This window comes from Panicum virgatum, chromosome 8N (assembly GCF_016808335.1).
Source record: "Panicum virgatum strain AP13 chromosome 8N, P.virgatum_v5, whole genome shotgun sequence".
Taxonomy (NCBI): domain Eukaryota; kingdom Viridiplantae; phylum Streptophyta; class Magnoliopsida; order Poales; family Poaceae; genus Panicum; species Panicum virgatum.
In genome coordinates this window covers 36,640,333-36,666,528 of record NC_053152.1, presented here as the reverse complement: position 1 = coordinate 36,666,528, position 26,196 = coordinate 36,640,333, and the positions used below count along the sequence as shown (strand labels likewise).

The 26,196-nt window shown below is 44.7% G+C and overlaps 1 protein-coding gene and 1 long non-coding RNA gene across 5 annotated transcripts; one reads left to right on the top strand and one right to left on the bottom strand.

Annotated features, from left to right (window-relative positions):
• Positions 1 to 2,489: 2,489 nt before the first annotated feature.
• LOC120686445 lies at positions 2,490 to 5,440 on the top strand. 2 transcript variants are annotated; one of them, XR_005680182.1, is made up of 6 exons: positions 2,495 to 2,648; positions 2,728 to 2,783; positions 3,452 to 3,583; positions 3,651 to 4,734; positions 4,873 to 5,025; positions 5,382 to 5,440. It is a non-coding gene; the product is annotated as an uncharacterized LOC120686445 (long non-coding RNA). The 2 variants fall into 2 exon arrangements; XR_005680181.1 differs by having other exon boundaries at positions 2,490 to 2,783.
• Positions 5,441 to 21,470: 16,030 nt separating this feature from the next.
• Positions 21,471 to 25,576, bottom strand: LOC120686895 (obtusifoliol 14-alpha demethylase-like). Of its 3 annotated transcripts, none has more exons than XM_039969089.1 (3): positions 25,323 to 25,576; positions 24,537 to 25,017; positions 21,471 to 22,807 (listed from the first exon to the last, which is right to left on the bottom strand). In XM_039969089.1, exons 2-3 carry the CDS (start codon positions 25,002 to 25,004, stop codon positions 21,806 to 21,808), a joined length of 1,470 nt encoding a protein of 489 aa, XP_039825023.1. In that variant the 5' UTR covers positions 25,005 to 25,017; positions 25,323 to 25,576; the 3' UTR covers positions 21,471 to 21,805. The 3 variants fall into 3 exon arrangements, with proteins under 3 accessions (XP_039825023.1, XP_039825025.1, XP_039825024.1); XM_039969091.1 differs by having other exon boundaries at positions 25,268 to 25,500; XM_039969090.1 differs by lacking the exon at positions 25,323 to 25,576 and adding an exon at positions 25,130 to 25,280.
• Between the last annotated feature and the right edge of the window lie 620 nt (positions 25,577 to 26,196).

Sequence of the window (26,196 nt, the reverse complement as noted above, 5' to 3'; positions counted from 1 at the left end):
TGGTAGCTTCGGATCATCCGGTCCCTCACAAACCAAGGTAGCCGTTGGATCTTCAAATTCCAGATGCAGTACGGGTCGGATGCTCCGACGCTTTACTCCGACGGGCGTCGGATCATCCGGTCCTTAGGACTTTTCTTCTTCTGTGCCCGCAGACAAGAGAGCATTACTCCGACACCTTTTGTCCTATGCTGCGTCAGATGATCCGGTGCAGTAGACTAATTTTGAACTCAACTGCAATGTCTCTGATCATTGCTCCTGTCCATTGCTCCGACGATCCAAGTTCCTTACATCAGATCATCCAATCCCATAGACAAATTTCAGCCCTTGAAAACATGCTCTCTGAGTAATGCTACCACTTATAATCCGACCCTGCTTTGACTGCGTCGGATAATCCGGCTTCCTTGACATGTTTATCCGACCCAGTCAATTCGGATAATCCAACCCCACAGTCAATTTCCTGTTCCTTGTTCCACTTGTCAACTCGTCGCAGCGGTCATTTGGACTTGATATCTCTGCTTTTTCACTGCGACTTGATATCTCTGCGGTGGATTGGACGCTTCGTCTCGACAGTGCATTGGACGTCTTGTCTCGATGGTGCATTGGACATCTCGTCTTGACGGCGCATTGGACGTCTCGTCTCGGCAGTGCATTGGACATCTTGTCTCGACGGCGCATTGGACGTCTCGGATATGGTTTGGGCATCATCCAAGGGACCTAAGAAATCCTACAAGTATGATCTCGCAAACTCATTAGTCCCATTGATTGCGTTGTCATACGATCACCAAAATCACTCGAAATGGCCTAAATGGGGCCATGTTCGTTACAACCCTGCCGCCGCGGCAGCACCGGCCTCGATGCCGCCGCCGGGATTTTAGTAAGGAATACCACCTCTGCCCTGTCTCACTGGAGCGCCGCCCCCACCGCTAGCGAGTCACTGTACCGCCGTCGACCGCTTTCCGACTGCTCCAAACCCCGACCAAGAAAACCCAAAGGTAGCCCTCATCTCACTGATGCTTACCGGCATGATCTCATCACCGGCGGAGCCTTGCCGTCGCCAGAATCACGTTGCCGCCGTCAGCTGGCCGTCGAGAGCCATATTGTAATCTGGGTTTTAGATCTAGGGTCCTGAGTGCTAAAAAACAGGGACCTGTTTGTAAGGGGAAGGAAGGTTAGTTTTTTTTGCAAATGTTTGCCACCTCCCTGGACCCTGACAGGTGGGTCCAATGTGAGGGGTAAGGCGTGGACCCGTCATAGGTGAGAAAAGTTTTTAATTGTTTTCGATCTTTATAGTAAAGATAATACAGAAATGGCATACTGAAGAATGTTTTTGTGAAAAAGTGATTTGTTTCCCCTCATAGGATATTTGGTTTTGCCTACCCACGCATACCCCTTTAGGCTCACCGATGCGGAGGCCAAGCTCGCCGAGGTCGGGTCGGGCATTCCGAATGTGCTCGCGAAGCTAGGCCCCTCCTGCTCCGGCAAGGCGATCGTGGGCCCGGCGCCGCAGAGTGACCGGTGCACCGAGGTCATAATCACCGCAACAGTGGTGGCGGTGACTATGGCGTTCCACCCAGATATCGCGTGGGTTTCTGGCAAGGCGAAGGGACGTCTTTCATGAGGAACGTGCCTGTGAATATGGTCTCAGCCAATGATAAAGATGATGATGAAGATGATAGAATCCTACTGAGCCAGCTTATCAAGAAGCGGCGGGAAGCTGAGCATGTGCATATCTATGCTAATAGCATGTAAGCGATGAAAAATTAAATTTAATTGCAACTACAGAATGAATATAATTTTTATGGCATATAAGGGACGTGTATAATTTTTAATAGCATAGAAGGAATTTTTTTCCTTTAATTTTCCTCCGCCTCGGTTTCATTCAATTGCTTCCTCTCCGATCATCTTGTTTTAGGCCGCCAGCCGATTTGCCGATCGAGGTGAGGTGCGGTCCACCGGAGCCTGTTCCGAGGCCTTTTTTTTTAACACGACGCCGACGCTGGCGCGAAGTCCTCCCTTGCGTCTGCTCGTCCGCCTTCCTTGGCGTCGTCATCGACAAGGTAGACCGTGGAGATATTACATCTCCACCTTCGCATCTCTTTCCCTGCCCCACCGTATACCTAGCCACCTAGGGTTCCTGATTTCTGTTCCAGATCTTTCTTTCTTTACAGACCTGTCCAGAAGATATATGGGTTTGCTAGAAAATTTGCTCATTGTAGGAACATGAATATTGAATAATAGAGTGAGCAGCGTGCTCCGGGTCTAGTAATTTAATAAAATAAATATTTACTTGATATTTCTTTTCGAAGGCCTTAAAAGAACCAAAATTTGAATATATCCCATTAAAAAAATCTCTTTATAGATATCTACCATCAAAAAATTAGATTCTACAGAACCATTCCCGTTTCCTTATGTTATTACTTATCTCCGTCCGTTAGTTTTCTTTTTTCTTCAATACAGGTAATAAAGTTCCAATTTTGCCCTTGTCCCTCCTAATCTCCTATCAGAGCCCTCACGCACGGAAGGAAGCCAGGCGCTCGGCCTTTCCTCTGCTCGCCTCGCGAAGGGTGACGCTCGGCCCGTTCCTCGACTCGATCGGCGGCGCGTTCCCAAGCGGCCGCTCTCCCTAGTGGCGCGCTCCCGCGGCGGTGGTCGCCTCCTACGTCCTCCCCTCTACAGTGCGTCTTTTGTTGTTCTGAACCCTAGGGTTTTCCTCTTTGTCTCTCACAGTGCTGAGCAATCGATCCAAAATTGAGCTCAATGGATCCTGCTGAAGTTTTCGAGGGGTAATAATCTGTTCCTCTATTCTGAATCTTCTCAATTTTATTTGCAATTTATACCTAATTTGCTGTTTTGTGGGGAGGGGATCAAACCTCGAATTGTCATCAATTGGTTCTTACATATGTTATTGGTTCCTTTTATTTGTCATTGCTGTCGCAGGATTGATACAAAGAGTGCGTGTAGAACCACTGAACCAGAGATAGATTGTAGCTATACAATCCTTTTCTTAGTAAGGGTAAAATGGTCACAGTTAACTTGGAGTTAACAGAATGATATATAGCTGTAGAATCCAATCTTTTGATGATACATATCTATAAAGAGATCTTTTAGTGGTATATATCTAAAGTTAGATTTTTTTAATGGTATGGATCCAATTTTACCTTAAATTAGTGTGTCGTTGCAAACAAAAAAAATATTATGAGGATTCTGAAGCAAGTGTGGATACTAAAACTATTTAATACAAGGGCGTAGTAATACATATGTAACGTGATATATACGCAAAATTCTTTGGGTGCATCATTACATGAATAATCCGAGTTACAGTCTTACTTTCGATCTACCATCAATTGAAAACCCTTACTATTGTATACAGTTTATGCCAGTGATAAAGAATCTTCCCGAGCATTAACTGATTGTTATACAATATGTTACTTATGGCCCCAATTCATTCCAGTGAACGGATCAAGGCTTTCCTCAACTACAAAGGATATATAGTGCACCTAGCTAGCTAGTTACCGAGAAAGTGACCTTTTCGCAAGGTGTGCAAGTCATGGGACGAGAATTTGTGCTTGGCAAACTTCCGGAGGTATTGGTAGCTTTTGGTATATATGTTAAATTTGCATGTTCAACTCTCTTAATCATAGTTTTCGCAGGATATTTTTGATCGCTTATATTCCCTTGTGCCACTGGAAGATGCTGCGCGAGCTGCCTGCGTATCTCGTGGATTTCTACATTCCTGGAGACGCTATCCCGGCTTGTATTCAATTACAAAACACTAGGTCTTGACAGGTTTTGGAAGACTGAGAGAGAAGACACATTGGTTTTGACAGAGCGAGATAGAGAATACAAAATAGAAAGCTATCTTGTCTACAAAATCGACCATGTTCTCAAAAAACGTTCTGACATTGGGGTGGTGAAAGCATTCATACTTCACTTGCACCCTTGTCCCAATATTGAGGCCTCTTATATTGATAAATGGCTTCAGTTTGCTCTTAAACCTGGCATTGAAGAGCTCGAGCTCCAGATGTCTTTATTGGAGAAGAGGGCTGAATACAACTTCCCGTGCTCGCTTTTATCAAACGAGACAGGAGGGTCACTGCAATCTCTTCGCCTTTCTTCATGTGCTTTTCATCCTAGAACAGCTCTTGGCTGCCACAAGAGCTTGACAAGCTTGGATCTATCCTTCGTGCACATCACTGGAAAGGAGCTGGGGCATCTTGTTTCCAACTGTCACGCTTTGGCGAAGTTGTTCCTTTATGGATGCAATGGTATAATTTACTTCAGGGTACCAGGCGTGTTGTGGCACCTTAATCACTTTCATGTGATAGAATGTAAAAAATTACGAGTAATAGAGATCAATGCTCCAAAGCTCTGTAGTTTTGCCTGTGGGGAGAACCTACACAGATCTCTCTTGGAGCGACAGAGGTCAAAGACATTACTATGAGGAGTAGTCAGCCAAACACGATTTGTTATGCTCGTACTAACCTTCTTTTATGCCAGCAGTTGAAAGAGTTACCGTGGAATCACTTGGCGAGGTATGTGTTATGTTTTATATGCCATTGCCTTTTATTCTTTGAAAATGCACCGTTTATAGGCCATACCACAGATCTCTCTTGGAGCGACAGAGGTCAAAGATATTACTATGAGGAGTAGTCAGCCAAACACGATTTGTTATGCTCGTACTAACCTTATTTTATGCCAGCAGTTGAAAGAGTTACCATGGAATCACTTGGCGAGGTATGTGTTATGTTTTATATGCCATTGCCTTTTATTCTTTGATGATTGAAAATGCACCGTTTATAGGCCAGTAGCGATGTGATGCTATACATGGCTAGCATGACTAGTTATTTATTAATTAGGTTCCTCTTTCTTCAGAAGGTAAAGACACCAATGATGTCCAGCAAGTTCCTCCACCTCAAATACTTGGATATTTATCTTGTGAATGTTGTACAGCACTACCTCTCTGATTACTCTTGTTTGGTGTCTTTCCTGGAGGCATCTCCTGCCTTGGAGACTTTCATCTTACGTGTAAGTTATGCTCACTGTACATGTTATCTAAGTGAAACCTTTAAAAGTATATTTGGAGACCTGGCGCTCATGTTAACTTCTGATCGGTTGTGTAATATTGGTTCTGCTTCATTTAACACGAACTGGCAATTGTACTGTAGCAAGTAATTTACCAAGTTGCTTCAGTTTAAGTTTGACTTTCACTCAATGTAGCAAGTGATTAGATGCAACTTTGACAGGATAAATTTTGCAAATGTTACCCTGTTTGTGGTATTCTTTGTTGGAAGTATTAGTGATTCCTCCCAATAAAGATACTCTGGATTCTTTTTAATATTTGGTCAATGTTTAACAGCAGCATTGATGTTGGTCCTATGCAGATACAAACTGACGATATGCTGGTACATGATTCAGTCTTTGGTGACCTTGATGGGGGGGGGGGGGGGGGGGGGGCTCAGTTGCATTTGAGGCAGCTGCTGGAATGTTGGCATCACAATCTGAAGAATGTGATGGTCACCGGATTTACCTCTACAAAGGGCCTGATTGAGTTCACAAGATACATTGTTCAGAATTCATTAGTGCTCGAGTGTATGACCCTTGACACTGCCGGAGGTTGTTGCAGGAGGACAGCAAAGAGAAACAAGTGCGCGCCTATGTCTGAGGGAGGGTTCAGGGAGGCCCAGAAAGCTGTTGAGGCTGTGAGGATATGCATCGAGGGAATTGTGCGGCCCTCTACCAATTTGAAGGTATTGGAGCCATGCAGCCAGTGCTTGTATGAAGGATCCAGTGTTTAGATCGCTTAGTTGTAATGGACAATCATTTACGCGAAGTCTTGTGCTAGATATTGTTTAGCCTGCATCGAGTTGTGCTATCAGATGGTACAACTGACTAATCCTGCTGAAGAGTTCCTCTGTTTGAAGCTCTTGCCAAGAATTGCTTTCGTTAATAAACGAAGCAACACACTACACAGGATATGTTTACTTTGAACTCAGAATTTATTCAAGTTGAGCCGCAGGCAGCTGAACAGTTATTATGCTAACATTGTCCAAAGGGTTGAGCAACTGATTGGGAAGTAATTTGTGCTCACTGTTGTGCGTGAGAATAGAGCTAGAACATTCTTATCTTGTATAGTTTTCTCTGAATACAACCAAGGGCTCCCAATCTTTTTTGTCCACTCATAAGTCATAACATATCTTGAAAAAAAAACAATCATTTGATTGCACTCTCTCTACTTACAAATAAATGACATTTTGGTCTTAAGTCAACCATTCCAAATTTTGTTATACATCACTTTTTATGTGTTAATTTAGATTTTTGGGAGGTAAATAGAATTTATCTTGAAGTACAGCTCCAAAATATTACTTGTGACTAGAAACTTGAGGGAATACGTGCAACTAGTACGGAATAGATAGTAGGATGTTCAACATTTTATCATTATAACCGAAAAATGTTTATGCGAACCAAAGATACAAAAATCTAGAGGCGTTATTATCGAATTTTAACTTTTCATGTTTGCCATGGTTTTAGATATCGCTGGACATGTGCTGCAAATTCAAATTTAAAAAATGAAGAAAATGAATGGAAAAAAGAAAAGGTCAAATGGCTCAAATCCTCATCCTTTTCTTTTTGCTATGAGTCTAGATAAATTAAAGAAATTAATTAGCACGTTCAGGTCTAGAGCAGGACCGGAATCATCCATGTGTTTGGATGAATTCGTTCCCAAGCTTTTGTACATCCCTTGGCGAGCTGTGAGCTTTAATTTGTTTAAAAAACAATCCTTGAACTCTACTTAGCCTAATGCCGCTAACCTGCTGGTCATGACCATCCATACTACTACATATGATAATTCTAGTTTTGATTGCTTTACATGCTTAGCGATAATGGAATTATCATCAGCTTTTGAAAAAAATTCTCCAGGAGCCGTTCGTAGTTTTTTTTCTGAAATGTTGCAGCAAACACTGAAAGAAACGTACAGATTTCCAACATTGCAGACAATCTAGAGCTGCCAAAAAAAAACAAGAGGAAATCCAAAGCAGGTCCGATTAACGGTGAACCCAAAATGCAAAAATCGTATGAAAAAAAAAATTCAATGGGGCATTCCGATAATTGAACTTGGGACCTCTCGCACCCTAAGCCAGAATCATACCACTAGACCAAATGCCTGTGTGACGTCAGCATTTCAAGCATAGGATAATTGAAAGGAATATTATCTGAGCTTCCATTAACTCCAACGTGGAGATCGTCAGGCTGCAGAGATGCAACAAGCAATGGTCTGTTCCAGTTACAGACTCGGACCATGGCACGAGAGTTCCCGGCGAACAGAACGTGGAAGAAACCGGATGGAATGCTGAAGGTTATGTCAGCCTGATGAGAACACAGCACAGCTTAGCTGAAGTTCTCGACGCCTCCCTTCCACAATTACCTCCATCCGGAGTTTCCAACACTGCATGAAAGGTATTGCCATGTAAACAGCACTGGGAGAAGGGACACATTGCTAAAGACAGTCAATTCTAGTAAGCCCCGGCGTCAATCCAAGAGAAATAGCAGTTTCGGAGTGCCCGAACGACAGTTTCGGTGGCTCACACTTGTGTGTTCATCACACAGGGGCACAGGGCTACCATGTTCAGTTTTATGTTTGAGGCATTGTTGACACAGAATCGCGCCAACACACTCGAATGCACTAGAACGCGCAGTAGATCGTCAAAACGATCTAAACTAGCAGTGCCCTGGGCTGACCGGTCTGATCGGTTCCGCCGACCGGTCTGACCGGTCTGGTGCAGAGAACCACGTCGAACCTAGAAACACGAGCTCGGGAGGGACCCCGTCAGAGCTTGCGAAGCTAGGGTTGCTCTGAGTTCGGCAGGCCACTCAAAACGTCTTCAAACACCGTCGAGGCGCGAGAAGAACAGAATTAGAGTTTAGAAAAGCTAGAGTTTGAGAGGAACAAAAAGTAGATGTATTTTGTATTGATTCGATTGGGAATACCTCAATCAGCCATAGCCTTTATATTTATAGGCCGGGGAAGTCGTACCCCTCTCTAAGTCGGATTATATAAAGTTTTCACAAATAAAATAACTTCTACTCGGACTAAAACTGAGCAGACCAGTCTGACCGATCGGCCCGACCGGGTAGACGGGTCGGCCTCTGAGCTGCCAAATTTGGATGTCAACATATGCCTGTAGCAGAACCGTCCAAATTAAACAGGTTTAAGTGCACTAACTATCATCTTAATGGTTAATCAAGTTACTGTGCACTTAAAACGGTGTAATACGGACGTCTGTCGGTTTAAGGATCGAAAAACACTAGAAGTCTCGCACGAGGACGAGCACAGATGATTACAAGCAGACAAAAGTTCTCAAAGTTAATTTACAAGCAGAACTTACAAACAAGTTTACGTAAAATATCAGAGTTCAAAATGCAACGGAAATTAAAGAGAAGTTTAGTTTAGAAAAAACAACGATAACTACGCTGACGTGAGGACGACACATCGAGCCCACCGATGTGAACCCGGTTAGCTCCAACCAGCAGCAGCTACCTGAAAATAGGGTAACAACAAACCCTGAGTATACTAATACTCAGCAAGACTTACCCGACTATGGTATATACTTAGCCGACTCCTAGACATGCATGATTTTGGCTCTGGGTTTGTTTTGCTGAAAAGCTACTAATGCTGGATCCTTACTTTTAATATTTTAGCTACATTTCGTTTGACAAGTAACAACTAGATTAGCCTGAACATCTAGAGCACACCTGGTTGATCACATTAAACCTCTATTAAAACCATTCAAACGTCTTCAACTCATTCTCATTTCATCCTTTATTACGATGTGACGAAGTGACCAAGGTTCCCTTAACCGAGAGAGACGGCGAATCGATCCGATTTAACCTTGCAAGGTGGACCTAACTCACACGACACGCGTAAACCCCGTCGAGTCACACACGTCAACCGTTCCCCACTTTACCCCGACGTCTGAATCACGCCTGCCAAAACCCGGGTGAAGGGTCCCTCACAGCGAACTCCCGAAGAACCCGGAGGCGACATATTATCCAACACCCGCCATCATTCTACTCCCAGAGTAGCGGATCACAATTCAAAGTATCGGTGCAAATCAGGTAATTAGCTTACCGGTTTCGACTACCTCATACTTCCGGCATGTGGTTAGTACTGTGCAAACTTGGTCAGCACAACCAACAATGGTACAGTCCTCAATTGACACAGGCGGAGGCTACTTTCCATTCCTTTCATATCCAGATCCAACTCATCTCCGCCCGGTCTCCATTTCTCTTTACTCATCAACACATTTCAAAGCCATAGCTAAGGAATCAAGATCCTAAAACTCGCGAGTGACAGTAATCACTCAACTTTTACCGAGATCCTACTTAGCAAAGTATTGCTAACGATACCTGTACACTAGTATGGACTCGCAGGTACCTAGGGAAAACATGCATACTAGGGTTTCATACACCTCCTAAAACTTAAATGCACAAATACTTAAATAAACATGGAATACTTAAATTAGGATTATGCTCCGGGGCTTGTCTGAGAGTAACACTAAGCTAGTGTTAGTATTAACAAGGCCTTGGGCCCTTCCGACTTTGAGTCGGGTCTTCGGTTGCTCCAGCGGGTCCTTCACTCTTCAGGACGCGTCCACCCAACACCGTCTTGTGGTTCGGTTCCGTCAGCACGTGCTCCACGTCCACACGTGGTACATCTAGCGTACCTAAATGAGATGCACCAAGGCAGATGTTTGAATGCATGGAAGTGCAGTAGACGATACCGCAAAAAGGACAAGCAGGGCAGGCACAAAGTCACGCTTGGATTGGCACGAACATGGTGCAATGCAATGCGATACGATTAGGAATAAAGACATGACTGGACAATCATTTATCGAGCAAGCACCGCATACACACTCAAAAGGCAAACTGGGTTGGTGCTACAACACGAGAGTTCATTCAAGTATTTTAGCCTGAAGTGTTTCCTACTAAAAAGCATTACTAGCTTGCTTAGAAAAGGCTAAGCAAGGATATAAAGCAAGAAAGAACAATTAGGATAATTTATTTAACTAACAAGATACATGACTTGCCGCCTAAAACTGGTAACCAAAATTTACCAGCATGATGAGTTATTGACAAGGCATGCAACAATATTTTGCTAACATTTATTGACAACAGAAAACATTTAATTTAACCCTAGCAAGACAAACAGAACAAAAAACATATTTACAAACATGTACATAACTTCTAGGCACCAAATTTTTACGGTGAACTAAGCATGCGAAGAGTAAACTACTGCATAAATTTCATAATTTTTGGACTTCCAAAACTACAGATATTAAATAAATAAGCTAAAACAAGCATTACTCATGATTAAATCAATACATCATACAACCATTAAATAAACAGTAGGTTAAATATTTTTCCTAAGTTCTACATGTCAAAACAAAACCAACCCAACTGGTTTTATATTTTTCTCATTTTTGTACTATTTACTAGGCATTTTCAAAACTTGCAACCACTTAAACTAACATTTAAACTAGAGCAAAAACTATTTAGAAACTGAAGACCAACCTGTAAGGATCTTAGGACAAGGAATCCAACAAGTTTTAGTTTGTTTTTTTCTGATTTTTCTATGATTTACTACAATTTTCCAAGTTCATAGCAAGATTTTAAGAAAAACCTAACTAAACCTTACAAACCAGCCCCTGGTTTCTTGCATAAATGCCCCTGGAATCTCTTATTTCCTTTCAACTATACCCTTGGCCGGCCTGTGAAATAGGGGAGGGCGACATGGAGGCGGCGCCGCCGTTTCCCGGCGAGGGAGCTCGCCAGCGGCGAGGGCCCCGTGGGGGAATCGCAAGAGGAGAGCAGCGCAACCTGTAGGTGGGTTTGGAGCGCGAGGAGGTGCCCGGAGGTGGCCTGTTCGCGGCGTCCGGCGCCCGGTGGCAGTCTGCATCGGCGGAGGCGGCGCTCCGGCAGCCGATTCGGGCGGGCTCGGGCCTGGGAGCATCACCGGCGCGTGGGGGAGCCCGTGGGTGGGTCGGCTTGGTTAGGGAGAGGGCGGAGGGTGGAGCTCCGCGGCGAGCAAGGGCGGCGGTGCTGATGGCGCGCGGCGGCGCCTCTGGTGCGCGAGCAGGGGCTCAGCCCAGCTCTAGGAGGAGTGGAGTAGGTGCGGGGCGAAGCGAGGCGGCCTAGGGCGCGAGGATAAAATTTGAAACTTGAGTGCATTTGAAAATGTCCTATCCAAAGCAGAATTAAAGGTTTTCTTTAAATTTCGTGCTGAAACTTGAAATTTGGCCAAAATGAAAGTTGGAGAGGAAGAAAAGTTCGACAACATTGATGTTGGGCAAAAGTTGATTCGAGTTTTGGATTTGGGAGAAAACAGGGGTCAAGGCTAAGTCAATAACTGAAATTTAACTAAGCCTACACGATTAACACTAATAATCATGCTTAAGTGATGATTAGCGACTAAGCACGGAATTAGAACCTAAATTAACACTGGGGTGTTACAATGCCCCTCTACTTTTTGGTGAGTTTCACAAGCCAAAAAACAAGAACTAACCTGATGTACATGTTTTACTCAGAGCATACAAGTCTAAAAATAAAACTAAGGGCAATATCTAATACCAGCCGTCTTCATCTTCATACACTTTGCCATACGCTAGGATAGAATTTCTTCAAGTATCTCCCATTGATAGCTCTTGGTAGACGCTCACCTTGCACCGTCTCCATCATATATGAATTACCGGAGATAACCTTGATAATCTTGTATGGAACCTCCCAACTTGGCGACCACTTGCCAAACTTCTTGCTTTTCATCCCAAGAGGTAAAATTGTCTTCCAAACCATATCTCCAACCTGAAAAGATTTAAGTTTTACCTTTTTGTTGTAAGCCCTGGCCACCCGAAGCTTGTCTTTCTCAATCTCCTTCAAAGCCTTCAAATGCTTGTCGGTCACCTCATCAATATTATCCATCATCAAATCATGGTAATCAACAGCGGAGAGGTCATTTTGTTTTGCTAATCTATAAGCGTCCAGATTTACCTCAACGGGTAAAACGGCCTCTTAACCATACACAAGCTCAAAAGAAGTAACCTTAGTAGCACTATGTCTAGATATACGATGAGCCCATAATGCTTCGGATAACACTTCATGCCACCTCATAGGATTTTCTTCTATCTTCTTCTTGACAAGTTTGATCAAAATCTGATTACTAGACTCGGCCTATCCATTGACCTGAGCATAATATGGAAATGAATTGAGCAACTTAATTTTGTAAGATTCGGCAAAGGCACGCACCTCTTTTGATATAAATGAAAAACCTTGATCCGTTGTCAAAGTTTGTGGAATATCGAATCTATGAATAATATATTCAGTAATAAACTCAATTACCTCCTTATGCATCATATTCTTCAAAGGAACCGCTTCGTTCCACTTGGTAAAGTAATCTGTAGCAACTAACACGAAGCGATGCCCCTTTGAAGATGAGGATTAATTTGTCAAATAAAATCCAACCCCAACCTCGGAACGGTCATGGTTTAATAATAGGATGCATCAATACAGCAGGCACCAATTGCAAATCATCAAACCGCTGACATTCTTCACACCCTTTATAGTATTTAAAACAATCAGATAGCATGGTGGGCCAATAGAAACCGGCTCTTCTAAGTAACCACTTTATCTTGGGAGCTTATTGATGAGTACCACAAATACGTTCATGAACCTCACCCATAGCAACCCCGGCCTGATCCGAGTCTAAACATTTGAGAAGCAAATCTTTGGCAGTTCGACGATAAAGCTCATTGTCAATCAAAACATACTTGAAAGCCAAACACTGAACATTCCTCTCCGCACCACGACCAGGATCTCTCAAATATGATATAAGAGGGACCCTCCAATCCTGGGCTTCAGCCAAGACAATTGAATCATCTTTTTTGGCCGAATTAGAACCAACAACAGCACTGCCGGTTAGACCGGTCTCTGGACCGGTCAGACCTGTCTGGGCGGTCAGACCGGTTTCGCAGACCAGTCGAACCGGTTGGTCCAGAACCAGAAACTCGGCTTTCGTTTGCATCGGCTTGCGAATGTTAAAATATTTTTCCGTAACATTATAGCCAGATGCTTGCTGAGCTAGAGTATTTGCCTTTCCATTCACCTCCCTCAGAATATATTTAATAATAAATTCATCGAAGATAGAAATAATATCAAGACATTTATCAAGATATGCATTTAGAGAACCGTTATAGCATTGGCATACCTTGGATACTTGCTGCACCACCAGAAGAGAATCTCCAAAGGCTTCAAAATGCTTCACGCCCATGGATTACAAGAATTCCAAGCCAAATAAAAGCGCTTCATATTCAACTTGATTATTTGTGCATTCTTCTTCCAATCGGTTTGAAAACTCAAAAACAGCGCCATTCGGAGAAATAAGAACAGCACCAATTCCTTGACCATCATCACAAATGGATCCATCAAAGTACAACTTCCATGGTGTGCAAGTAATATAGCCGACTTCTAGATCATGCTTGTCATTAATCCGATACTCAACAATAAAATCAGCTATAATTTGGCCTCTCATAGATTTTAAAGGTTCATAAGCCAAATCATACTCAACCAAAGCATAAGCCCACTTGCCGATTCTACCACTCAAAATCGGTTTTTGTAACATATGTTTGATCACATCAGTTTGACATACCACTATGCAAGTAATAGATAGTAGGTAATGCCTTAATTTGATACAAGCATAATAAAGAGACAAACATAACTTCTCAATAAATGTATACCTTGTCTCCGCATCAATAAGTCGTCGGCTTAAGTATGTAATGATGTACTCCTCTTCGATTTCTTGAGTCAAAACAGCCCTAATAACTTTGTCTTCAGCAGCCACATAAAGTCTGAAAGGTACTCCTCTCCTAGGCGCCTTGAGCACGGGTGGTGAAGACAAATAAATCTTGATCTTCTCAAACGCTTCTTGCTGTTTTGCCCCCCAAGTAAATTCGGTTTCATCTTTTAACCGAAGAATAGGAGTAAAAGTATCGATCTTCCTGGACAAGTTAGATATAAACCTTCTCAAAAAATTTACCTTGCCCAAGAACTTCTGTAAATCCTTCTTGCATGTAGGGGCTTCAACCTTCTTCATGGCTTCAATTCTCTTAGAATCAATCTCTATTCCCTTCTCATGAATAATGAAGCCAAGAAACTTCCCAGTCGATACACCAAAAGCACATTTGAGTGGATTCATCTTCAAACTATACCGACGCATCCTCTCAAGAGCAAGTCTCAAATCGACTATATGATGATCCAAACCGGCCGATTTAATGACAATATCATCAATGTACACTTCCAAGATAACACCAAGCAAATCATGAAAGATCAAATTCATAGCCCTTTGATAAGTAGCACCCGCATTTTTCAAACCGAAAGTCATAACAACCCACTCAAACAAACCGACAAATCCCGGACATCTAAAGGCCGTTTTAGATATATCTTCTTTGGCCATAAATATTTGATTGTAACCGGCGTTACCATCAAGAAAACTAATGATACGATGTCCGGAAGCTTCATTGATCAACATATCAGCTATGGGCATAGGATATTCATCCTTGGGAGTAGCTTTATTAAGATCTCTAAAATTAATGCACACTCTAATCTTCCCCGAATCCTTTTTCTCAACGGGCACAATATTAGAGATCCAATCAGCATAACGACAAGACCGAATAAATCCAGCATCAAGTAAACAATTAATTTCAGCTTTAATTCGATCATAAATAATAGGATTGAAACGCCTAACCGGTTGCTTATAAGGTATAAAACCGGCTTTAATCGGTAAACGATGCTCAACAAGATCACGACTTAAACCAGGCATTTCATGATATTCCCAAGCAAAGCAATCAACATATTCTTTCAACAAATTAATCAAATCGGCTTTATATTCAGCCGATAATTTTTTGTTTACAAATGTCGGCCTAGGAATAGTCACGTCACCAATATCTACATTTTCTAAAGGATCAGCCGATGTAAACCCTTGGCCCAGCTTGTCTAGATCATCAGAGTCTTCAATGGTTTCACACATATCGTTCGTATGTGCCCGATATTGATCTAGCCTCTACTGCAGCCACTCTGCGTTAGACCGGTCTGACCGGTCGGAGAATCCGTTCTGACCGGTCGGCTCGGTGCGCCGAACGGGACTGGACCGGTCGGTACAAGCAGTCTAACCGGTCGCTTCTGGAGATTCTATTGTAAACATTTGATTTACATTAAATGATTTAGCTGATTATCCATCGGTTTTAGTACAGCAGAAACAAAATCATCCTTGGTGCAACTGATTAAATCATAATCGGACAGATCCACGCCTGATAAACACTTGACGTTATCGTGTGCACTAATAGAGTCAGAATCGGCTAATGCAACAAAGGATGAAGTGTCCCCATCGACAATCTCAACCTCATCGCCGATCCACTGAACAAGAAACTGATCCAAGGTAGAAGGAATGCACTGATTTGCATGAATCCAATCCCTCCCAAGAATCAAATTGTAATTACCTTGCACCTCCGAGACAAAGAAGGCCGTAGCAAGCGTCTTGCTTCCAATGGTGAGCTCCATGGAAGCAACTCCTTTGGCACTAATGGGCTCGTTCCCACCAACACCACTGACCGTCATGTTCGTCTTGGCCACCGAGCTTCTTGTACAACGAGTAGGGCATAAGATTTACAATAGCCCCACCGTCCACTAGCATGCGAGTCACCGGCTTCCCATTAATGTGTCCCCTCATGTAAAGAGCCTTAAGGTGATTATCCTTCTCGCTTGGCTTCTGAACACGGCTTCACGAGGTCCGAACTGAAGATGAGCCAAGTCCTCCTCCGGAACCATGAAGTAATCTGAAGACAAGTGCACCACGTTGACTTCCAAGTTGGTATGCTCCGGAGACGCCTCGTAATCCACCAATTCCTCGTCTTCTGCGGTTGGAGGAACTGTTGGGGCTTCATCAACAGAAGGAACCGAAACGAGCGGTGCCGATTCGGCTGACGGCTCTGCACTAGGCTCGACCGGTCTGACAGGTTTGTCAGAGCGGTCTGACCGGTCAGTTGCGGCGGTCCGACCAGTCTGGCTGGCTAATCAGCTGTCTTGACCTTTCAAACCTTGCTCTGAGGGGACATGGGCATGTATCTGTTGAAGTCCTCATCCCTCATCTTCTCCTCTTCCTGCTCCTTCTTTTCTTTATTGCGAAGGCGCTGCAGCTTACTCTTCTGTGTATGAGTTAAACTCGAAGGGCAACACCTAGACTGATGGTACTTGTCCACTGCGCTCTTGCTGCTACCGGCTTCATGATCATTGGCCATAACTGGCTTTTGTGAAGGAACACCAATCGATTTTTCAATAACCATCGGCTCTTTGCCCGCATCCTTTATGGGCACTTCTATTTCACCGATCTGCACCACAGCATCGGCTTTAAGCTTCTCTGAACCAGCAACAGGCTTCTGCTCCTCCTTCTTCTCCTTGACGCGGTACTCGAACCTTGGAACAGGAGCCTGGCCCGGCCTCTGGTGAGACCAGTCTGACCGGTCGGAGGTGACTGGTCCGACCGGTGCAGCTTGCTGCACTAGACCAGATTAGCGTGGTCCCAATCGGTCATGCACGGGTACCCTGGAATTTTCCCCCTGATAATGTGGAGGATAAGACATCGAGAAACACTGCATCCATATCCCTTCATGCTCCCATGCCGGATTTGTTGCATTCGACGCTGGCGGCACCCATGGCATGGTGGCATACATCTTCTGAGAAGGATACAATGTAACAACATCACCCCTGCGCCTGCTGGACTCCCTACTTGGGGACATTGTACGATCTTGGCGCGGTGGTGATCGCGGTCTTTTTTTTAGCGACCGATCTTTCTGAACGGCCTTTGTGTACTTGTTCAACAACTGATTGAAGGTGGGCTTTTGATTAGTAGATCTTCTCTGCATCTTCACCTCATTGGTCTTCCAAGTACTCACTTCCGGACGCTTTGGCTTGCAAGTCCGGGGACGGTCACCAGACCGGTCTGACCGGCCGGAGGCACCAGTCTGACCAGCTGGATCAGTCTGACCGATCGGAGATACCGGTCTGACCGGTCCCGCCTGAGCAGCAGACCGATTCTCTGTTGGAGAGCTTTCTTGCCCCCCGAGCCTTGGGTTCCTGATGATGATCTTCAAGGTATCCTTGCCATCATTGGTCTTCTCCTTGATAACCTCCCTAGCAAGAATCTTATCACTTGTATTCATCGGTCTTGGATCACCGATAACAACATTCTTCCCCTTAGCTCCTTCGGCTTGTTCCGGCCGAATGAGCACCTTCGGATTGTTCAATTCCAGCGTATGAATAGGGAAAGGAGCTTTATCAATTTGCATCTCAGAAAGTACCAATCGTCCTTCACTAATGGCCGATTGTACCTGTCGACGGAAAACATTACAATCATTAGTAGCATAAGATGTAGAGTTATGCCACTTACAATATGCATGTCGTTTAAGCTCGTCGGGAGATGGAATAGCATGTGACAATTGGATGTTACCATTCTTAAGTAATTCATCAAAAATCCGATCGCACTTAGAAACATCAAACATAAATTTCAGTTCTTCTTGCCGATTCTTTTGAATCGGCTTGAGAGACGGAACTGAACCGGGTTTGGCCTTTGATGGCCAAACAAACTCAGCAGCATACACCTCTTTGCTCTCATCGTCCGAACTATCCGAATCATGATCAAGAACATGAGTATTGGACCGATGGGGCTTGAAGGTATCTTTGGTGTTTTTAAGTTTAAACTCTAAACCCATGACTTTGACTTGCAAGAAATTCACGGTATGATATTCAAAGACCTCGAGTTTCTCTTTCAAATAAGAACGTAAGCCATTAAACGCCAAATTTGCCAAATCTTTTTCGGAAATCATCAAACTAAAACACCAATTTTTAACTTCTTTAAACCTTTTGAAATAATCAAAAGCAGATTCATCACGGCCTTGCTTAATCGATATTAAGTCCAATAATTTTGTTTCGGTTTCCCCACTAAAGAAGTGATCATGAAACTTGTGCTCCAACTGAGCCCAATTGCTAATAGAGTTAGGGGCAAGCGAGGAAAACCAAGAGAAAGTCGTTCCAATCAAAGATAAAGCAAATAAACGCACACGCAAAGCATTATTGAAACCGGTTTCTCCCAACTGCAAGACATATTGACTAACGTGTTCCCAAATTGTATGAGAATCATCACCATTAAATTTAGTAAACTCAGGAATATGCCAACCAGCAGGAAAAGGGACAAAATCAAACTTGGCGGAATAAGGTTTTTGATATAAACGCGTAGTACCCATATCCACCCCAAGCTTACTCTTAATCGCATTAGCCAGATCTTCCTTGAACTTAAGGAGATCAGCTTGATAGTGCTGGCTGGTATAAAACTCAGAAAATTGACGATGTGCATTCGGATTTCCATGTGTCATCGTCTGTGAAGAATTTGGGATCGGTCCTTGGTTAGGGCCAGATCCTTGTGACCCTCCTGCTACAGTAGTGGTGCAAGGTGGTGTATACAGTGACAACTCATTAGTTCGGCTAGGGAGGGACGGCCAAACCCGAAATTGTCTCAAGAGGCACCGGCGACGATACTGAGTAACCGGTCTGACCGGTCTGTGGGACCGATCCGGCAGGTGCAGTGTACACATTCGACGGTGGCGGGGTTTGCCCTGGGAACGAGTTCGGCGGCATACCATAGAGTGGTTCAGATGTGAACTCAAGGGTAGCCGAACTCGGATCTGATGAGTTAGGATCTGACATGGGTTGTTCACCTTTAAGCGCATCAACATCACTACTCAACTTAATTAAAACATCACCCGCAGCGGCTTGTGCAGCAACAATCTTTTGATCCATCATGGATGACATCTTATTAAACATATCAGAGGGAGAGAGGCTTACATTGGGTATCTCTTCAACCTTAACCTTGTTAAGCTTGAGAGACGGCAGTACGAACTCCTCCATCCTCTTGACGAGGCCACCACGATCCTTCTTGAAGCCCTTCAGGAATTGAGCCTTGACGTGCTCCTCCACAAGAAGGTAGGTCTTGCGCTCCTCTTTGGTGAGCTCCTCCATTGTAGCCGTAATGATGTTTTCCTTGTCGATCTCTGAAGAGCCCATCTTCTTCAAGGAGTAGATTAGATCGGTTTTAAAACCAGATTAATCTCTCCCCAGCGGAGTCGCCAAAAAGTATGTTGATATAGAATCGCACCAACATACTCGAATGCGCTAGAACGCATAGTAGATCGTCAAAACGATCTGAACCAGCGGTGCCCTGGGCAGACCGGTCTGACTGGTTCCGCCGACCGATCTGACCGGTCGGGTGCAGGGTTTTTTTTACCGACCGGTGGGACAAAACCGCCACCCACCGGTAGCGGTAAACCGAACCGGTTTTACCGGTTATCGGAAAAAACCGGCCAAATTCAAAATCCGAACCAAAAACTCATGTTCAACCGGTTCCTATCGGCTAGCCGACCGGTTGGACCGGTTTACCGGTACGGTTTGACCGGTTACCGGTCGGTTTGAGTGGTAACCGGCCGGTTTGAGTGGTAACCGGCCAAATTCAATTTTTTTCCTTTTTTGGTTTAAATTCAAATGCCCGCAAAGTATACTAAATGAATGTTTGTATAACATGTTTTAGCCTAAATGAACCCTCCAACTCTTTTTTTGTACTACTTTTACATTGTATTTGTATATTTTTGTATGCTCGCTTTTTTTGTTTAACTTCAAATGCTCGCAAAGTATACTAAATGAATGAATATTTGAAAAAATTTGACACCATTAAATTCATCGCAACTTGAAGTATTTTTAGGAATTTGTTGGGAATTTTTCATTTTTTGGAATTCAAAATTGATTTTTGAATTTGGGCCGGTTTGAAACCTGCTGGAACCGGAACCGGTCCGGACCGGTTACCGGCAAAACCGGACCGGTTCCGGTCGGGATTTTTAACCCTGGTCGGGTGCAGTGAACCACGTCGAACCTAGAAACGCGAGCTCGGGAAGGACCCCGTCGGAGCTTGCGCAGCTAGGGTTGCTCTGAGTTCGGCAGACCACTCAGAATGCCTTCAAACGCCGTCGAGACGCGAGAAGAACAGAATTATGGTTTGGAAAAGCTAGTGTTTAAGAGGAACAAAAAGTAGATGTATTTTGTATTGATTCAATTGGGAATACCTCAATCGGCCTTATCCTTTATATTTATAGGCCGGGGAAGTCGTACCCCTCTCTAAGTCGGATTATACAAAGTTTCCACAAATAAAACAACTCCTACTCGGACTAAAATTGGGCAGACCGGTTTGACCGGTAGGCCCGACTGGTCAGACCGGTCGGCCTCTGAGCTGCCAAATTTGGTTGTCAACAGGCATCGAACAAAAGGATTAAACATGATGAACTTAACAACACAGGCTGTTCAGAAACCATGTTAGTTGTTCTTATCAGTACATGTAGGAATCAATCTGTCCCAACTGAACTGATTGCATTCTTTCTAGCCGAAGAATCAATTGACGCATAAGGCAAACCGAACCGGTTGCATAACGATATCAACCAAATGAATCAAAAGTCTGTCCTAATCGATTCCCAAGTTAATTCCTATTATATAGAGCACACGTGATTTGCGTGGCTTTGTTTTCATTTCTTAAGAGGTAGCCAACTGAGCCCATGCTGATCGTAATGGTGACATACAGATACAGACACTTTAACTACAGCCACTAAAAGCAAGATGGCACATATATATCTGATATCTCACAGGAAATTGGACGGCCATGGTAATTTTTTCCAAGATGGACCCGTGTATCCATGATTTTTTTGACATGGCTATGCCTAAATGCTGCATGCCTTCTTTGAAGGTGAATCTTTAGCATGCCTCGACTCCTGGCTCCGATTCGCGGTCCCTGTAACAAAGATCCTTTCTGCTCAATAAAATGCCTGCAAATCTTCTGCGTGCTCTTCACAAAGGAAGGCACATATCTAACTGAAGTGACTACATTTTTCCATACAAAGGATGGGTAAGGACAACTGAGCTACTTGAATGACAAATTGGCAGTGTACCAAGCGAAATAAATGTCTGCCTAATGAACTGCCAAGTTAATCCCTGGAGTATTATATAGAGGACACATGGTTCGCGTGGGTTGTTTTCAATTCTTGTCTAAGCAGAATAGGTTATCCGTTTGTCAGATTTCCATTTGTGCCGTTGCCATCGATCTAGCCCACCGCCCACGCGACATCATTCACCAGATCATATATCTCGGCCGTTACACCAGCTGACACGAGTGGCCAGCAGGTTAGCTAAAGAACAAAGCAAACAAAGAAGAAAGCATCCAGAGGGCAGCTGAGAATGCAACAACACTTCAGCATAACCCTAGATTTTCCAAGGCCGGAAGTCCTGCACACGCACAGCTCAGTTTAAAACCCAACAAATGCAACAGGACAGATACAGAGTAGGCCAAAGTGCCCGAACGACAGGATCACATATTTATTCATTACTACTAAGGATTATTTGCACAGTTTTATGCTCGAATCCATCTACCAGAATGATTATCAGCGGAAATTCAACATGGGAGCCGCATTCTCAGATGCCGAAGTTCAAGATTTTACTCGGGCAGCTCACAGGCGGAAGTGACAGATCCGACTGAACCACAGGGAAGCAAATACAGTCCTAAACAATGGAAACGCTCCTAAAAAGGATTGCACACAGAACATGCACCGAACAAATGCTGACAAACAAGCGACAATGTCAACTGACAAGAAGCAGACTTCCTAAGAGAACCATGGTCTTAGTTGTCGACGACGAGCTTCCTCCTCTTGTAGTTAACCATCACCTCACCCTTGATGCCGACAACCATCGCGTTCCAGTCATTCTCCGGGAATGGTGAGACCAGCTCAAACTCAAAGTTTCTCAGCAGGTGTGTCCAGATCGCCTTGATCTGCAGATAGGCGAAGGGCTCGCCGAGGCAACCATGTCTACCACCGCCAAAGGAAATGTAGGAGAAGGCGCCTGCAGCTTTGTCCTCCTCCCTGCCAGGACCGAACCGGTCAGGGTCATATGAGTCTGGGTTTTTGTAGATGTGGGAGAGCCTGTTGGCAAAGGATGGGGATGTCGCGACGATGTGGCCCTTGGGGATGTCATACTCTTTGCCTTCCTTGGTTGTCACGGTGAAGTCAGTGTGCGACTGCCGGAGCAACATGATTAGCGGTGGGTGGAGACGGAGAGCCTCCTTGATGCACCGGTAGAGGACATCCATCTCTGCCAATATGTCGTGATCAATCTTGTTCCCATGCCGCTTCATGACCTCCTTCTGCTCCTCCACAGCCTCTGCAAAGTACTGCTTGAACCGAAGGAGGTAGGCTCCAGTCCAGGTTGAGGTGATAGAGCTGGTGTGTTGTCCGGCAAAGAGTGCCGCAATAAGTAACCCGGTCACCTCACCCTCTGTGGTGGAGCGTCCGTTCTTGTACTTGGAATCAATAAAGCACTGCAGCATGTCTTCTTCCGACTGTCCAGAGGCCTTGCGAGAGTTAATGATGGTGGCAAAGATTGCTGCCAGACGTGCCCGTGCCCTGTCCCGGCGCTTATGTGCAGGGATTGGGAGGTAGGGGAAGATGACACTAACGGGCTGCATCCCATTGTCAAGGTCATGGAAGAGAGCAGATACATCATCAAAGAGCTTCTCTCGCACCTCCCTTCCCAGCAAGCATCGACTAGCTGTCAGTATGATAAGGTGCTCCAACTCATACTTCAAATTCACGGTACCACTTTCTCCCCACTTTGAGAAGTACTCCTGCAGGTAAGGTCGAATTTGGAAATGAGATTAATCATCAAACTTACATGCAAAAAGAGGGAGTATTTTGTCAAACAAAAACAAGGAATTCTTAAAATTAAAATGTCTGGATGAAGGGTTCATCATTTTTATCTTGGCATGCTAATTAAATCCTCCTTACTACTAACTTGCAGAAGAGCACTTATTGTTATTATTAAGACAAATGTATAGAAGCTTACACAGAAATGACCCACATATTTATTAAATCATTGACCTCATTGTTACATATTAATGCTAAAAGAAGAGAATTATGAAAAGACTTGCGCTGGTTTGACATTGGTCATTGGTAAGAGACACTGCAAATAGCAAACTTGTTATTATGAATAAAGGTAACGAGATGTATAAGGTCAGCGACAGTCAGTATCATGAAACTGAATTTGAACAGTAAATGAGGTGCTCAATGCACACGTTCTTGTGCTATGTGCCCTCACGCAGAATGTATTGACAAAAAGGAGTAAAGCAGTTTATCTTGCCATTTCTAGTGTTTGCAGTTGCATCAATTCCTTTTTTAAAAACAAGTTTATACTGATTCCTTCAATGAAAATTCTGCACGAAGCTCAAAAACCTAAAATCAATATTTAAATGCAGTTTGTCAGGACTGTGTCACAAGAAAGTAGGTTGCAATATGAAGCCATGATTTTTTAAATTGCCTTTCATATTCATCTGGATACAGAGGATAGGGCAATATATCTTCTCAATTGACAAGGAAATATAACTGCATATCTTCATAATTCACATAGCTAGCAAATTCGCTATTTATGATTACAAATATATTATTTTTTAATGAACATGGTATGAAAGGCATCATCCCCACCTCCCCTTCACAAGAAACAGAAAATGGTGTCTATGCTTCAGTTCAGACATGTTTGAGTATTAACAAATAAATATATGTGGAGACATCAGCTATTGAAGGAATGTTACTGTTGCTGTTAATTAGCTGAGTGCGATTTGAGAAAAGGCAGAAAAAGCACAAACACAGAACAGATTAGGACACAGAAAAGTAACTTTAATCGACAGAACTAGCAAAGATTTAAAGATGGCATAAAAAGCATCAAAGAAGGGACACAAAATGTCCCACTAGAAAAAAAAAAGTAGATTATGCAAGGCATCACAAAAGCCTAAAACTTAAGGTCTGCAAAAATAAACCCAGAAAGGTTGAGGTTCATGTGAGGTGGCCATTCCAGAAGTCACACATTAGTCATAGCGTAACTTCCTTTCCTCAAAGAAAAAAAGCATACTGTATCTTTCAGAAGGGACTAGATAGTCCATTGCAGAACAATATGCCAGACTCAGGACTCAGCGAATTTGGAGCACAACTAGAACACCATGACTATATATTGGTAGAAAAGTGCAAATATATCCTAGATTAAAAGGCTACTCACTGAACAACTGCCACTGCAAGATCCAGGTGACATAATAATGCTCCAGAAACATATCATCACATTTTTAAGTAGACGTGCTCACAAAATGAACAATCAAATGCACAAATTATGTAAAACTCCTGTGCAGCTATCATTGCAAAAACTGACCGAAGTACTAAATTTGCTGTGAACTGTCAACAATTACAGATCCAGAAATCTAAACCTATGCAGAGCAAGCAACTCACCTCACAATCATGGAATCACCACATTAACCATGCAAAGAGTTCAGAATCTAAAAACAAATGGAGAAAGCCGAAGCAAATTCTCACCTCAGCCTCAGCAACCATCTGGTCGACATAGCTGCGGAGCTTGCTGGCACGCAGGGCCTCGGTGAAGAACCGGAACTGCTCCTGCCTGACGGAGTAGTCGACGTCGAAGACGACCCCCGGCCCAAAGGTGGGCACGTTGAACCTGTACACCTCCTGCTGGCTCATCTCGGCCTCGTTGCCCTTGAAGAAGTGCGCGGAGACCTCGGGCCCGATGAGGAAGGTGATCCGGCGGCTGAGGATGGGGACGGTGAAGACGCTGCCGAGGCGGGCGTACTCCTCCCGGATCATGGGGATGGGCCCGCGCATGAACTTGATGAGCCCGCCGACGACCGGCGCCCCCGGGATGGTGGGCGGGAGGCGCTTGCCGCGGGCGCGGGAGCCCAGCAGGAGCCTGACGAAGGCGACGGTGGCCAGCAGCAGCGCCGCGCCGGCGATGAGCCGCTGCTGGCTGTCCCCGAGATCCATCATTCCCTCCTGGTTCCTGAGAATCGGCATTTCCGCGGGTTAAAATCACAGCGCGAGCGCAACCACGGGGGCCATGGAAATGGAAGAGGAGAGAGCTTCGTCTGTATCGCCGGCTTAAGAAAAAGTACGGAGGTCTAGATCGGAGCAGAGCCTGCAGGCTGCTAGAGTCGAAAGCTGGCCGCCAGTCACGTAGCGGCGCCTAGATGCAGAAACCTCAGGCCGCCGCAGAGCTCCAATCCCAGCAGGAAAAACCCCCACCCACTCACCGAGAAATGCCGCGGTTCGGATCGGGAGAGGGGTAGGAGCAGAGATCTCTCTCACCTTCGATCTGCGCCGCCGCCCGTCGAAGCAGGGCCGGGGTGGGGGGCACGGGTGAAGGCGGTGGGGTGCGGATCGGGGGCCGGGCGGCGGGGTCTATATAGGGTGCCCCTGTCCCGGGGTAGAGGGGAGATTCCGAGGTTGGCCCCGAGGTTGGGAGGAGGGGGGCTAGCAATGGCGGGGGGGTTTTACCGGGGGCGGAAACAGGGGCGGGCGGGCGGGGGAGGAAGAGGACGAGCCGAGATGGGAATCATGGAGTGGAGACCTCCTGGAGCCCACACGTCCTGCCCGCTCTCTCTGCGCTTGTCGCGTGCGGCCTGCGGGCTCGCGCCACACGTGGTGGGCACAATGTGGCGTGGTCCGCGTGGACGGGGTTGGGGGCCGGGCCGATCGCGCCAGCCTGCCGCGGATCCTCTGCGGCCGGGCCGCCGGGGCTCGGCTTCTCTGGCCTTGGTTTTGCAACAAAACTGGTACCCGAGAAGAGAATCTCGTATGCATAAAGTATTAAATGAAGTTTATTTATAATTTTTTTAAAAAAATAGGTGTAACTTTTCGTGATAAATCTAATGACGGTAATTAATCGATGATTTTGCTATAGTGATACTACAGTAAATATATTTAAATCGTGCGATCAAAGACCTCATTAGATTCTTCAGAGTCAATAGCGCGAGAGTTTTGAAGTTAGTTTTATAAATTAATTTTGTTTGATACCGTAATTAGTAGTTAAAATTGTTACTATTTCTAGTGTGCTAGGATCGTAGCCAGAACCAAACAAAACCTCTCTCTCCGGACTCCAGGGTCTCCAGAGGATGTGGTGCGGGTGGACCTCTGTGGTCAATCGTGCCACGAACCATCGGCACTTCCGTGCTAGAGGCTG